General features: G+C 41.9%; 1 protein-coding gene across 1 annotated transcript; it reads left to right on the top strand.

Annotated features, from left to right (window-relative positions):
• Window positions 1-10,945: 10,945 nt before the first annotated feature.
• On the top strand, window positions 10,946-15,651 carry HSPA5 (heat shock protein family A (Hsp70) member 5). Its single transcript, XM_029203313.1, has 8 exons — window positions 10,946-11,312; window positions 11,406-11,637; window positions 12,079-12,216; window positions 12,527-12,639; window positions 12,737-13,127; window positions 13,258-13,495; window positions 13,799-13,966; window positions 14,733-15,651. The coding sequence occupies exons 1-8, from the start codon at window positions 11,188-11,190 to the stop codon at window positions 15,293-15,295; spliced, it is 1,968 nt and encodes a 655-aa protein (XP_029059146.1). The 5' UTR covers window positions 10,946-11,187; the 3' UTR covers window positions 15,296-15,651.
• The last annotated feature ends 784 nt before the right edge of the window (window positions 15,652-16,435 follow it).

The raw sequence follows: 16,435 nt of genomic DNA, 5'->3' as shown, positions 1-16,435 counted from the left end.
CCGCCGCCGCCGCCGCCGCCGCCGCCGCCGCCGCCGCCGCCGCCGCCGCCGCCACTCGCTAGTTGGCTTCCCTGCGTCCTGCGGCGGCGCTGCCGCCACGCCATGGCGCGTGCGCGGCGCCGCGGGGGCCCCTGGGACTAGTAGTTCAGGCCGGCAGCCAGCGGTGCCTCTTCCGCTTTTACCACCCAAGTCCGCTGCAGGCTGGAGCCGTCTTGAGCTGCTGGGGTACCGCGAAACGGCTTCCGGAAAATTGTTCACCAAACACTCGCCCTTGCTTCCGCGTACGGTACTGCTGGATGTGAATAATCCAGCTGAGCAAGTATGTGTAAAGGAAAACAATGTGCTGGATGTGAATAATCCAGCTGAGCAAGTATGTGTAAAGTAAAACAATGTGTAAAGTAATAACAATGTCACTTGGCCAGAACACATCATTTGAAACACACACACCCATACACCACTCTTCTTCCTTTCTGTCAAAAGGGTCAGTAATTGCCTTTGTGTTATCTGGATTTTCAGTCTTAAATCTGATTTCCCACTCCTTTTATCAAATTTTACTTGACCATACAGTTTTTTAGGTCGATTGACAATTTATCTAATACAAAATTTTTTATAAAAACAATTCATATATATTCAAATATAAAGGTAACTGAGCTGAACAGTCCTAGAAACTTTAGAATTGGAAGACAACTTAAAGGTCATCAGTCCACCTCCGGCCCAGGCAGGAATTCCCTTTTGTACACTCCAGCCAGATAGTCATCCAACTTCTCTTTCAAACAGTTCAAATTTCAGGGTGCTCACTTCCTTAAATAAGGAGGCCTGGTCAACGGTTGGGCAGCGTTAAATGTTAGAAAGTTCTTCTGCTGAACAAAATCTACTTCCCTTTTACTTTCTTCCATTGCTAGTTGTTATGCTGCCTGGAGCAATATAGAATGTTTTGCACTTGATAGTCTTTCAAAAAATTGAACACAATGATTATATCGTCCAACACTAGGAGTCTCCAGACCAAAAAAAAAAAAAAAGGCATCAGTTTTGCAACAAGTTCAGATTTGATTCAGCTCCCAGACTGCTTTCCATTCAGTCATCCTCCTTGATGTATTATCTTTAAAAATTGTCAAAATTTGCCTCAGATTTATAGCCTTGTTTTATTACAAGAGCATTCTATGGTAAACTGGTCAGGTATTATTGCTATCATATTGCCATTCAACTGAATCAAGAATTCCACCAGATCAAAGATTATTCCTCAGCTCTGTTATAAAACATTGTCCAAAGCAACAAGGGAATGAAAAAAGCAACAGGATATGGTTTACAATTTAGGGTAAAAGGATAATTCACACAGATTAAGGATCATAATAATAAGCTAAGGTACAAAGTACTCCAGATTCCTGGTGAAAGTCTTCATCAAATTGAGTGGCCATGACTTAAAGAAGGAAGTTAACACTTGGGAGTTACTGAATGGCTGGATTTGAAGAAAGAAATGGCATGTAACGATTGCTAACAAAGAACCCAGCCTGAGCAGTTTGCTCTCACTTAACACTGAGTACAGTACTATAAGTGGGCTGGACCACACAGGCCAGGTTAAGGGGAAAGGAAAGGGCCCCCAAAGTTGCAAAAAGCTCTTGAGGGTTGTGAAGAAACCGCACTGTGTGTAGTAAGTAAAAAGGGCACTGGGATGGTCAATTAGTTGTTCTGAGCCCTTCTCTGTCAACCTACAAATGAAGAGCTTGAACTAGGTAAGTTGTTCTCAATCTTTTTTTCCAGCCAGCGCATCCAAGGAACACAACCTGCACATTAGAACAATGATCACAACAACAGTAAATCTTGTGGAATATGAAGTATTTTTCTCAACGCCTTTTACACAGGGGAAAGTGAACTCGAGAGGTGAAAAGACACTCTATAAATAGTACTCCTTGAGGGCAGAGAACCCCGTCTTATTCACCACTGTCTCTCTGGAACCTGCCATACTACCTAGGATGTAATACATATCTTCTTTAAAAAAAAATGAATGGGATGAATAAACAGTAAACCATGGCCAAAGCCTTTTTCCTTCCACTATATCACTCAGCCTTCCTTGACATACAGGGATATGAAATTGCTTGTCCATATTCACAGAATTCGTACCAGATCTTGATCAGAGCTCAGTTCTTCACACGCTCAACCTCATACTCTGCAGACCACTCTGCCACAGAAGCAGAGAGCAGTGACATACTCAGAATTTTTTTTAATGTTCTTTCCTTCATTTGTGCACAGCCAGTCTTGGAGGTAAGACATGAAAGCAGGTGCTATGCCAAGTGATTTCGGGGTCTTTGGCAAGTATTTCTGGACAAAATATTTTTTCCTCACATCCATGAAAGCCCCCTGAAATGTCATCCTTAGTGTTAGAAACATTGAATCCTGGATGTTAGAGCTGAGTATCAGAGATCATCTAGTCCAATACCTGCATTCGTTTGAATTTGGAGCCTGTCCTCAAGAGATCCTAATTAAAAAGCACATGCCCCTGGGAAAAGTAACATTTAAGTTATTATGCATCTATACTTAGGAAAGAAATACGACAGTTAATTGAGAGCAAACCATACCAGAAAGAAAAGCAGGGCCATATCCAGAAAAAAATAAAGATTAGGAAGAGGGAGAGCAAGATGAAAGGGAGAAAAACAACGACTTCATCTATGTGCAATTTTTTAAATCTATTTGGCACACAGTTTGGGAAATGAATTTATTTGAACCAGTACATACTTAGGTGTAGATAGCTACAGCTTGTGCAAAGATTAATCTTAGTGTCTAATCTGAGTCAATTAAATTATAAAATAGGTGATATGTAAATATAGCAATAACATGGATAGAAACCAATACAGCAGAGAATGAACTCTGAGACTGTATTTTCTTTTTTAATTTATTTTTAAAAATTTTAAAAATAATTATTTATTTGTTTGTTTTGGCTGCGCCGGGTCTTAGCTGCGGTACACGGGGCATCTGGCTCTTTAGTTGCGGCATGCATGCAGGATCTAGTTCCCCAACCAGGGATGGAAGCTGGGCCCCCTGCACTGGGAGCTCGGAGTCTTACCTACTGGACCACCAGGGAAGTCCCTGAGACTGTATTTTCAACTGTAAAACAGAAACGTCACCAACCCTATCTATCCCGTAGGTCAAAGCTTTTTACCATAAAGCAAAACACAAATGTTATGCTTTGACATAGTTCAAACTCAAACAGCAGGCAAACGTTCAATGCTAAAGGCTAACTTAGTCATTTTTTGTTTCTTAATTTATTTTATAAAATTTATTTTCAATCTGACAAGTAATATATTAATTCTTGTTCTTGAAAATGTATACAATACACAACATGGATGGACCTAGAGATGTCATACTAAGTGAAGTAAGTCATACAGAGAAAGACAAATATCATGATATCACTTAATGTGGAATCTAAAAAATGATACAAATGAACTTATTTATGAAACAGAAACAGACTCACAGACTAAGAAAACAAACTTACAGTTACCAAAGGGGAAAGGTGGGGGGGAGGGATAAACTAGGAGGTGGGGATTAACATATACACAGTGCTATATATAAAATAGATAATCAACAAGGACCTACTGTATAGCACAGGGAACTCTACTCAATACTCTGTAATAACCTATATGGGAAAAGAATCTGAAAAAAAATAGATGTATGTATACGTATAACGAAATCACTTTGCTGTACATCTGAGTCTAACACAATATTGTAAATCAACTATACTCCAATACAAAAATTTTAAGAATAAATAAATAATAAAGTTTAAAAAATGTATACAATACAAGTAAGCCAAAAGTTCCTCTTGATTCCCACCCAGTTCCATCCAGTAGCTACTCTTGTCAATTTGATAGGTATCTGCCCAGATTTGGTGGTGGGTTGTTTAACCCAAATAGAATCACACTGTACATACTTTTCCATGTTCTATAATGCTTTTTTCATGTAATAGTAAATCCTGGCATCTTTCCATATAGATACATAAAAATCTACCTCATTGTTTTGAAACTTGCACAATATTTCCATAGTACAATCTACCCTAGTTAATTTAGCATCCCCTGTTGATGGACATTTAGGTTGACTCATCACATTTTGAATAACAAAAAATACATGTGAATTAACTATATGTTATTTCTTAATGGGAAAATTTTTCTAAATCTCTGGAAAATCCAGAGAGACAGACATGAAAGCTGTCCCATACACAGGTGGCACAAAATATCCTTCATAAAGTCCTTTTTGCGCTTAAACTGTCCAATTGAAAGTAAAGGACAAGATTCCAGTCACAGCCCATGCTCTGGGCCCTTGGTTGTCCTGCACTGGCCCCCACTGGCAGGTTCAGAAATAGTGATACTCAGAGGTCGATTTACTATGAAGCTGATGGAGCTTATGATTTAAGGCAGTGTATTCACATAGTCGTATGGTTTTGTAACACTTGCCAAGGAATTTTAAATTATTGGCTAAATCGAGGACAACAGATAAAAGCCTAAAACTTGAGAATACTGGAAATGAGGATCATTTCCTGTAGAACAGGATCATAAATCATGCTACTCACACTTCAGCCCAATGAAATCTACTATAAAACTTATTTTTCTACCAGTGCAAGGGATGTCCAGACTGATAGGAGCTGTAATGTTAATGGATCATAAAGCTTTTGTGCATTATCTGTATTTGAATTTAACCCATGACTAATTATAATATATGAAATATCTTTAACGTAATCATATTTTACATCTTTCACTGACAACTTTTTTCATTGTCTTGTATTACTTAGTTTTAAGTTCTCAAAGTTTCTCAAGCTTGTTAAGCTCCTGATAGATAAACAGAGATTTTTTTAATAACAAAAAGTATAGACAAAAAAAGTAACATGCTTACAATTTATATACTCTTTGAAAATCAGATATCAACAATTTTAATGGCTACTTATTTCATCATACTGACAAATCATAAACTGTCATTTCAAAATGGAAATTGTTTACTCCTGATAACAAATTTTTAAATGCCAAATTCATGCAAATTAAAGAAATTCTAGAATACAGAAATAAGTTAAATAGAAACTTAATACTTTGTAAAGCTTATTTTAAAAGTAAATGGTGTGGGCTTCCCTGGTGGCGCAGTGGTTGAGAGTCCGCCTGCCAATACAGAGGACATGCGTTTGTGCCCCGCTCCGGGAAGATTCCACGTGCCGCGGAGCGGCTGGGCCCGTGAGCCATGGCCGCTGAGCCTGCGCGTCCGGAGCCTGTGCTCTGCAACGGGAGAGGCCACAGCAGTGAGAGGCCCGCGTACCGCAAAAAAAAAAAATAAATGGTGTAATACTCTCATACTATTGAGTAACCTGCTTTTTTTACTTAATAAAATTTGTTTTGCTAACTTTATAAGCTAATTCTAAAATTTGTATGGAAATACAAAGCACCAAGATTAGCCAACAACACTCCTGAAGAAGAGTAATGTGGAAGGAAGGACTTGTCCTACCAGGTATCAAAATTTATTACAGTTGACCCTTGACCAGTGTGTGGGGTTAGGGGCACCAACCCTCTGCATAGCAGAAAATCTGAATGTAACTTACAGTCGTTCCTCTGTATCCACAGTTCTGCATCCACAGATTCAACCAACCTCAGATTGTGTAGTACTGTAGTATTTCCTATTGAAAACACGTGTGGACGCATGCAGTTCAAACCTGTGTTGTTCAAGGGCCAGCTCTCTATAGCTATAGAAATTAAGACAGAGGCTAACAAAATACTATGAAAAATGGTGCTGGGACATTTGCGTATCCATGTGGAAAAAAATTAATTGTACTCACGATATATACAACTCACACATTTAAAAAAATAAATTCCAGGGCTTCCCTGGTGGCGCAGTGGTTGAGAGTCCGCCTGCCGATGCAGGGGACACGGGTTCGTGCCCCGGTCCGGGAAGATCCTACATGCTGCAGAGTGGCGGGGCCCGTGAGCCATGGCCGCTGATCCTGCGCGTCTGGAGCCTGTGCTCCGCAACGAGAGAGGCCACAGCAGTGAGAGGCCCGCATACCGCAAAATAAAAAAATAAATAAATCCAATTGAATTATATAGATATAAAAGAGACAGGTTTTAAAAAATAAATTTTTAGCAGATAATTAAGAACAATGTCTTCTTGGACTTCCCTGGTGGTGCAGTGGTTAAGAATCCACCTGCCAATGCAGGGGACCACGGGTTCGAGCCCTGGTCCGGGAAGATCCCACATGCCGCGGAGCAACTAAGCCCGTGTGCCACAACTACTGAGCCCGTGCCCTAGAGCCCGCAAGCCACAGCTACTGAAGCCCCCGGGCCTAAAGCCCGTGCTCTGCAACAAGAGAAGCCACCGCAGTGAGAAGCCCACACACGGCAATGAAGAGTAGCTCCCGCTCACCTCAACTAGAGAAAGCCCGCACAGTGACAAAGACCCAACACAGCCAAAAATATATTAATTAATTAATTAATTTAAAAAAATAAGCAGGGAGGCTATAAAAAAATTAAAAAATAAAACAGCAATACACACATACACATTGCATATGAAGAAAACATCTCTAGAAGGCAACATAGTGACAGTGATAACCTTCATTAGTGTAGGGTAACAGGGCTGGGGACTGGGTGGCAGGCCAACTTATTTTCACTGTATATTGTATATTGCACCCATTGAATTTTACACCATGTATATATATTTCCTATTTTAAAAATTTAGAAATTTAAGACATATATCAAATATTATCACTCAGAAGCTATAGAGGTAGCTCTTTATCCTCAGTAGCTTATTTTACTTCAAAGGAAAACTTAAGATAGAAGAAAAAACTAACATTTTATGTATAAAATTAAAATGCTTTACAATTAATCAAGTACCTTAATCATAAATAGTTTTGTGAGGAGGCAGAATTATATCCATTTTACATACTAGTAAACAGAGCCTCAGAGAGATTAAGTGACTTGCCCTAAGTCACACAGCTAGTTAGTGCCAGAACTGGAACTCAGTTTTTAATGCTTGCAAACCCCATGATCTTTCCCATCACACTGACACAACATGCCCTCCTAAATACCTTTCTCCAAAAAAACACGTGAATTACAGAAAATGCTTTGTTACTTTTAAAATTTTATTTATTTAATTTATTTATTTTTGGCTGCATTGGGTCTTTGTTGCTGCGCGCAGGCTTTCTCTAGTTGCAGCGAGCGGGGCCTACTCCTCGTTGCGGTGCGCAGGCTTCTCATTGTGGTGGCCTCTCTTGTTGTGGAGCACGGGCTCTAGCTGTGCGGGCTTCAGCAGTTGCAGCACGCAGGCTCAGTAGTTGTGGCTCGCGGGCTCTAGAGCTCAGGCTCAGTAGTTGTGGCGCATGGGCTTACTTGCTCTGCGGCATGTGCGATCTCCCCGGACTAGGGCTCGAACCCGTGTCCCCTGCATTGGCAGGCGGATTCTTAACCATTGCGCCACCACGGAAGCCCTGTTTGTTACTTTTGTGTGTGGCGAAGGGCGGGAAAGTTTCTCTATTAATGATTAAATTCATTTTCTAAAAGTGAAGACAAAACTTATTGAATAGCACATTGCACCTTCAGAAGTACTAAAAAGTCTTACGTGATTCATACCTCCTATTACTCCCAGCTCAGGTATTAGGGAGATACTTTTCTTTCACTCCCCTATTTAATGAAGGCTAAGGAATTATTCCCAGTCTCTTAATAAAAAAGACATCTTTGTGGCCAATATAAGAGAGATTTTTTTTTTTTTTTTTAATTTTGGCTGCACTGGGTCTTAGCTGCGGCATTCAGGATTCTACACCGTGGGATATTCACCGCGGGATCTTTAGTTGAGACATGCATGTGGGATCTCGTTCTCTGACCAGGGATGGAACCCAGGCCCCTTGCATTGGGAGCGCAGTCTCACCCACTGGACCACCAGGGAAGTCCCCAAGACAGTAATTAGATGTAGCACTTTTCAAAGCATTTCCAAAAATCTTTGTCAAATTCAGTGTAATCACCAAACTTATTATTTCCCATTGAAAGTAATCTTGAAAATTCACTCTCAAGAGGTGGTTTTCTTGAAGAGCTTCTAAAATTTATTCTCATAGTATATTTACATGATAAATAATAGCATTACCACTATTCTACAACTTTCCCATACAATATCTCATTTGATCCTTGAAACAAGCCACTAAGGCAGGCAGGGACAGAAATCCCTGACATTCAATAGATGAAGAAACTGAGGCTCTAGGAGGTTGTTTTTTCCTACGGTCATGTGTCCTATCTCTTAGTTGAATATTTTCTCCAACAAAGCATGTGAAAAATTTTTAATTATCAGAACTTCAACTTGTCAGTCAACATTCAACTTGTCAATTACATAGAACTTTTCCTTTTCCTTCTTGCTCTATGCCTTTAATGCCCTTTCAGAAAGGAAGATTTGGGGACTAAATAACATTCAATCCTAATCAGTCCTGACTCTGCTTAGCTTTCTGAGATCAGATGGGAAATAGAAATATATTTTCTTACCCATAAGAGCACAAGTGAAATGAGCTGGTTTAAATTACTGGATAAACTCTACATTTGTCTATCGCCCAGTATCAAAATACTTGTAAACTATGTAACTACTCTATATCCTAAAAACGATATGTAAGTGTTCTAAACCTGAAGCTCAGGATGACAACCTAGACTATAGAAATTAAAAATTAAACTGCCAAAGCTCAAATCCTGGCTCCCTATCTTCTCAGCTGTGTGATCTCCTGGGCAAGTTTCTTTGCCTCTTGGAGCTTTGGATTCCTTAGCCCTAAAATTAGGGGTTTAAAAAAATGTTTTCATAAGGATTAAAAGAGATAATGCACTTAAAACATTTAGCATAGTGTCTAGCACTTATTTAAATATTGATAACTTGGCACTGACACTATTATTGGCATTTACGATTCAGCAAACTAGATTTATCTATGCACTTTCCTATTCAATCCATAAATGACTGCACTTTGCAATATATTGTAATATATAACATACCTAATATACTTGACGTTTAAAAGATACTACAACCACCGATATACTCAATTCCCTTTAGCAGTTAGCCAGATATCACTTTTCTAAATCTCAGAAAAAGTAGAGTTGCAAAGGTTACTCCATCAATCAAGGGTGAGGCTGAAACTGAGAGCTCTGTTTTTAATGGATATGGACTACGATATATACAGAAAATTTGCTTGAAATTATACATAGCTGTAATGTGGTGGAATGGTGATTTCTATCTTGATAATGGACTAAGGTAACCTAAAGAAGGGTCAGTGTTACAGCAGTATACAAATCCTTGTATACTGTATACAATACAATCCTTGTATACAATCCGTTGAAAGAGATGGATGATGCAACTTCTGTAGTAAGAATGGAGTCAACTCTGAGTCACCAGTATAACCTTGAGGAGCACTAAAGGAGATAGGAAAATTCTTGAGTACTGACTCCTAGGCTCAGCATCTTAGTCAACTGTGTGTAAGATGTTTCAGTGCTATTTGGACACAGTATTGTTCATACAAGTGAATCTCAAGAAAACATTTAGTGCAAAAAATACTAGAGTCATTAGCTCCTGACTATGATAAGTCCCATGAATTTTCTGTAATCATCTCAAAAATATTTTGTGTCAGGCCTCTGGCCCGTCTCTAGTAGGTCACCCAAAAAGATTTGTTGAATAAATGAACTTCATTTTTAAAAATTGTTAAGAGCATTGGCTACAGAGTCAAGCTGACTTGGATATCCTAACTCCATCACTTATCAGCTCTATGACTTCAAGCTAGTTAACTAATCTCTTTTGGTTTCAATTTTCTCATCTGTAAAATGTGAAATGCCAAGTATTGAACTGTAAGGACCAAAAGGCACAGGAGACAGACTAATGCTTGGCACATAGTAAGCCTGAAGTAAATAGCAGCCTTTATACTTTTTGCTACAAGAGTAAGGCATCATCAAGACGTCTTTGTCTATCAAATGCGTTTAAGCACAGATCAGACCTTTTCCAGGAGTGTAGGTAAAAACATATCCAAAAAGGATGAGGAAGGCCTTGTAAATGATAATCTGATCCACAATGGGAAATGATGGGCAGGAAGAGGAAAGACAGGGGGTGACGAGCTAGGAAAATGATACATCCCAGGGTGGGAATGATGGCATTAGTAAGCTCTTCAGGGGAGAGCTGCCACATGGGGAGGGGATTGCGGAGTCAATTACTTTGGCCAGGCCTGCCCTGGAACTTACCGTGGGGCAAGGCAATGTGGAGAGGCCTGGTATAGACAAAGACAGCGGGGCAGGGGGTGCCGGGGAAAAATAACTGGCTAGTAGGAGCCATGATTCGCGACCGGGCAGTGCCCAGACCAGGCCCCAGTCGAGGGCTGCAGCCCGGTGAGCAACAAAACGCCCTGGGGCTTGGACACTCTAGTACCCGTAGTAGCTATGAAGGGCAGAGAAATTTGTTCTGAGGTGATCACAGCATCTACGCTGATACCTGCCTGCCTGGGACGGGACGGAGGCGAGGAAGAAGAAGAGCCGCTTCCATCGGTAAGGATGGAGGAAGGGCAGGCGGGCGGGCAGTGGAGAAGCAAGGGACCCAGGTCCCACTGCCTCGGGGGAATCAGGCACGCTGGACTGGCTCCGGCATCCTTAGGGCCCAGCGTGGAGGCGGGACCTCAGCGGTTACCGACGGAAACCGCCTCGGAGTGGGAGGTCGCGTCACGGACAGGCAGCTGCTAAACCAATGGAGCCGGAGCATGGGGCGGATGTTGCCTCCCATTGGTGGCTGTTGGGCGCGCCCAGCAGCCAATGAGTCAGCCCAGGGGGCGTCGCGGTGACGTTGGCTGCGGAGGAGGCCGCTTCGAATCCGCAGCGGCCAGCTTGGTGGCCTGGACCAATCAGCGGCCTCCAACGAGCAGGGCCTTCGCCAATCGGCAGCCTCCACGACGGGGCTGGAGGGAGGTTATATAAACGGAGTAGGCAACGGCGCGGTCGACGCTGACTGAGCTCTCACAGGCGCGTCTTGTTGGGGTTTTCGTGCGTGTGAGAGGTAGGTGCCGCGGCCTGCAGTTCCGTACCTGCCCTTCGCCTTGTACGCTGCTGCTCCTGACCCCGGGCTGTGTCGTCCTCGGCTCGGGCACCTCGGTGCGCTCTCGTGTTGCGGCCTGTGGCTGGTTTGCCTGCGAAGCCCTGCCTGCCTGCTGAGTGAGTGGACGACGGTGCCGGCAAGATGAAGCCCTCCCTGGTGGCTGCGGTGCTGCTGCTGATGCTCGGCGCGGCGCGGCCGGAGGAGGAGGACAAGAAGGAGGACGTGGGCACGGTGGTCGGTATCGACCTGGGCACCACGTACTCCTGGTAAGTGGGGTTTGTGGAAAAGGGGAGAATGTGGAGTGGCTTCCTGGGCTGCCGTGAGCGTCGCTGATTTCTTCTGTTCGGTTTTTCCGTCAGCGTCGGGGTGTTCAAGAACGGCCGCGTGGAGATCATCGCCAACGATCAGGGCAACCGCATCACGCCGTCTTATGTGGCCTTCACTCCTGAAGGGGAGCGTCTGATCGGCGATGCAGCCAAGAACCAGCTCACCTCCAATCCTGAGAACACGGTCTTCGACGCCAAGCGGCTCATCGGCCGTACATGGAACGACCCGTCTGTGCAGCAGGACATCAAGTTCTTGCCTTTCAAGGTTCGACCTGGTTTTTCTCTTCTAAATAGAAAGTGAGAGAAAAAAAAAAAGAAAGTGGGGGTGGTGGTGGGAGTATTTAGGATTAAGAAGTTACTGAAAAACAGTGCAGAGACGAGCAAAAAGGATACAGACATGGTGTATCTATAATTTTTATTTAATAGTTTCAGTGTGTTACAGAACTTAAGAAAGTTAGGTTGGCAAAGAAATTTCATGCGTAACTACTCTGTCCGCAATAGTTTAGCATTAAGAGACTGGTTAAAACTGAAGAGGCTTGTAATTATCAGGCACCTATACTCCTTAAAGTATTTCTGTTCAATATTCAGCTCCAAAGGACCAAAGTAAACCAAACTGTGGGGGAAGAAGTGGGTCTCAGACATTCCTCTTTTTAAAGTTTAAAATGTCATTGCTTCTACGTCTGAAAATAATTATTCTTTAAAATAGGTGGTTGAAAAGAAAACTAAACCATACATTCAAGTTGATGTTGGAGGTGGGCAAACAAAGACATTTGCTCCTGAAGAAATTTCTGCCATGGTTCTCACTAAAATGAAGGAAACTGCCGAGGCTTATTTGGGAAAGAAGGTAAGTATTTCTAGAACAATGTCGAGCAGTTTTATTATTACTATTCTTGATTGATTGTGTTGTGTTGATGCTTTCATCGTTTTAAAAATCTGAATGACATCCATGCATCAGTTTTAATTACTTGCGTGCTTTACTGTAGGCCAGACAAAATACTAGCGCCTTTCACGTGTTATCACTTAATGCTTGCAAATCCATGGGTATAAAATTATATATTATACCCATCTTAATAAAGCGATGGTTTGGCTGTAACTTAAATAAAGGTTAAGCCGTGTGATAAAATATGTTTAATTATCTTTTGTTATCATTTTAGGTTACTCATGCAGTTGTTACTGTACCAGCCTATTTCAATGATGCCCAACGCCAGGCAACCAAAGATGCTGGAACTATTGCTGGGTTGAATGTTATGAGGATCATCAATGAGCCGTAAGTGTTAAATTAAAAAATATGGCATATTTGCCAAATGGGGAAAGGTAGACTTAACTAAGTCATTTATTTTTTTTCTTTCTCATTCTCCTAACAGTACAGCAGCTGCTATTGCTTACGGCCTGGATAAGAGGGAAGGGGAGAAGAACATCCTGGTGTTTGACTTGGGTGGTGGAACCTTTGATGTGTCTCTTCTCACCATTGATAATGGTGTCTTTGAAGTCGTGGCCACTAATGGAGATACTCATTTGGGTGGAGAAGACTTTGACCAGCGTGTCATGGAACACTTCATCAAGCTCTACAAAAAGAAAACTGGCAAAGATGTTCGGAAAGACAACAGAGCTGTGCAGAAACTCCGGCGTGAGGTTGAAAAGGCCAAACGGGCCCTGTCTTCTCAACATCAAGCAAGAATTGAAATTGAGTCCTTCTATGAAGGAGAAGACTTCTCTGAGACCCTGACTCGGGCCAAATTTGAAGAGCTAAACATGGTATGTTCCTGTTTTTTGCTTTGCTAATGAGATCTAGTTAGACTGTCTGAGTTTGGGACAATGCATTTAGGTATTTTGACTATACCTGGGTATGACAGGCATCGTCACAGTAATTTGTCACTTATTCTAGGACCTGTTCCGTTCTACCATGAAGCCTGTCCAGAAAGTGCTGGAAGATTCTGATTTAAAGAAGTCTGATATTGATGAAATTGTTCTTGTTGGTGGCTCTACTAGAATCCCAAAGATTCAACAACTGGTTAAAGAGTTTTTTAATGGCAAGGAGCCATCCCGTGGCATAAACCCAGATGAGGCTGTAGCGTATGGTGCTGCTGTCCAGGCTGGTGTACTCTCTGGTGATCAAGATACAGGTAAGCCAGTGTCACAGCATCTTCCACAGTGCTTCAGAGTATAATTAGCTGTTGCTTTAGAAAGCAATAGGTTATGAGCAGCAAGCTCACACAGCTAGTAAAGGGTACAGTGAGATCAAGACCTGGCACAGTCTCAAGATCCTTAGCAACTATATTTAATTCATTGCTTCTGAAATGATTTTGCATAGAATCTAATCAAGTGGCAAGATGGAGAAGATGAAGTTGTATTGTTTGTGGGGTCTGCTTGGAATTGCTCCTGTGACTCCTGAATTAGAACTTAGCTTGATTAACTTACCTTTTTAGGTGATCTGGTATTGCTTGATGTATGTCCCCTTACACTTGGTATTGAAACCGTGGGAGGTGTCATGACCAAACTGATTCCAAGGAACACTGTGGTGCCCACCAAGAAGTCTCAGATCTTTTCTACAGCCTCTGATAATCAGCCAACTGTTACCATCAAGGTCTATGAAGGTAATTGCTTACATTTGTTAATACCATGGTATGTTTTTGAAGAGCTTGACTTCTTTTAACATACTCTATTGAAATGTCTAGGGAAAGAAATATCTGCTATTTTCAGGTGGGAGGGCCCTAATTTAACTAGTGTTGAGTTTGGTAGAGCCAGTACTAAAATCTATTTCTTATCTAGTTATCTAGCACTCTTTCCCATTAAAAAAATACCTTCTGGGGGAATTCCCTAGCTGTCCAATGGTTAGGACTCCGTGCTTCTACTGCAGGGGGCACAGGTTCGATCCCTGGTCAGGGAACTAAGATCCCACATGCTGCACGGGATGGCCAAAATAAGTAAATTCAAAAATACAAGAAGAAGGACTTCCCTGGTTGTCCAGTGGCTAAGACTCTGCACTCCCAATGCAGGGGTCCCGGTTTCAATCCCTGGTCGGGGAACTAGATCCCACATGCTGAAACTAAGAGTTCGCATGCCACAACTAAAAGATCCCTCATGCCACAGCTAAGAGCTGGTGCAGCCAAATCAATAAATTAAAAAGATAAATATTAAAATACAAGAACAAGTAAAGGGTTCATACTGCTATAAAGTAGATGAAATTCAATTAAGAGTTACTAGTAACTTAACTCACTGTTCCTTTCCCAACACTGACCCACTTCTAGGTTGATAGAGTGCCCTTGACACTACAGGCTCTAACAGAATGAAACATAGGGATCCAGATGTACTAATGTTTGTCGGTAACAGCTAACTAAGTTTTTTGTGTGTGACTTCTAGGTGAACGACCCCTGACGAAAGACAATCACCTTCTGGGAACTTTTGATCTGACTGGAATTCCTCCTGCTCCCCGTGGGGTTCCACAGATTGAAGTCACCTTTGAGATAGATGTGAATGGCATTCTTCGAGTGACAGCTGAAGACAAAGGTACGGGCAACAAAAATAAAATCACAATTACAAATGACCAAAATCGCCTGACACCTGAAGAAATTGAAAGGATGGTCAATGATGCTGAGAAGTTCGCTGAGGAAGACAAAAAGCTCAAGGAGCGCATTGACACCAGAAATGAGTTGGAAAGCTATGCCTACTCTCTAAAGAATCAGATTGGCGATAAAGAAAAGCTGGGAGGTAAACTTTCCTCTGAAGATAAGGAGACCATGGAAAAAGCCGTAGAAGAAAAGATTGAGTGGCTAGAAAGTCACCAAGATGCTGACATTGAAGATTTCAAAGCTAAAAAGAAGGAGCTGGAAGAAATTGTTCAGCCAATTATCAGCAAACTCTATGGAAGTGCAGGCCCTCCCCCAACTGGTGATGAGGAACCAGCAGACAAAGACGAGTTGTAGACACTGCTCTGCTAGTGCTGTAATATTGTAAATAACTGGACTCAGGAACTTTCGTTAGGAGAAAATTGAGAGAACTTAAGTCTCGAATGTAATTGGAATCTTCACCTTGGAGTGGAGTTGAAAATGCTATATAGCCCAAGTGGCTGTTTACTGCTTTTCATTAGCAGTTGCTCACATGTCTCGGGGTGGGGGGCAAGGAAGAATTGGCTATCATCAAAAGTGGGTAAAAAAGCTGGGTTAAGGATGTGTGTTCACCTTGAAAATGTTCTATTTAACAATTGGGTCATGTGCATCTGGTGTAGGAACTTTTTTCTACCATAAGTGACACCAATAAATGTTTGTTATTTACACTGGTCTAATTTTTGTGATAAGCTAATTAGGTTAGTCATTTATTTTAAGGTTAGAGTCTTGGGTTGAGGGGAGTGTTTGGCGTTTTGAGGTAAGGAAAACACTTTTTTTTATTCAGTCATTTCTGGAAATCTGCCTAACCTAATCTAAGAAAAGGGGTGGGAGGTTCAACCATATCCTTAACTAGGCAAGGGCCATTTTACAGGGCCCAAGAATGGAGTTTTCCTGAGCATAATTGAAATTTCCTATTTCCCCTTACCTTTCAAAACCTTCTGGTGGCTTTTTAGTACTAATGATGCTTTATACCTGCTTGGATTCCTTTGAGATTTGATAGAGTGATGGATCACTAATGATAACGTTACACACCTGGATTCAATTCATAATTTTAGAATGTGAAGGTATATTTTTGAACCTCAGTTATGTCAATCTCCGTCTCAGTGGTACAGGAGTGGGATCTAGAATGGTGACCTACGTTTAGCCCTACTAAAGTTTAATAAGTATGGTCAATAAAGGGCAGGCTGTCATGCTAACATGAAATCCAATTCAGCCCAAGGATAGGTATTTTATAGATGGGCAACCAGCTGAAAAGTTAACTTGCAGAACTAGGACCTGACAGTGTGATAGTTTTACTCTGAGGCCTGGACCTCTGCTGCGTTGCCCAAAAGCATTTGGACAGACGGTCTTCAGGCCAACGTCCATACAAACGTTAAAAATGACCTGCAGGGCTTCCCTGGTGGTGCAGTGGTTGGGAGTCCGCCAGCCGATGCAGGGGACACGGGTTCATGCCCTAGT

The sequence above is a fragment of the Monodon monoceros genome, unplaced genomic scaffold (assembly GCF_005190385.1).
Source record: "Monodon monoceros isolate NGI ecotype Baffin Bay Population unplaced genomic scaffold, NGI_Narwhal_1 Super_Scaffold_5, whole genome shotgun sequence".
In the NCBI taxonomy this organism is placed as follows: Eukaryota; Metazoa; Chordata; class Mammalia; order Artiodactyla; family Monodontidae; genus Monodon; species Monodon monoceros.
Note: the sequence above shows the minus strand (reverse complement) of the source record. Positions and strands in the feature narration are given on the sequence as shown.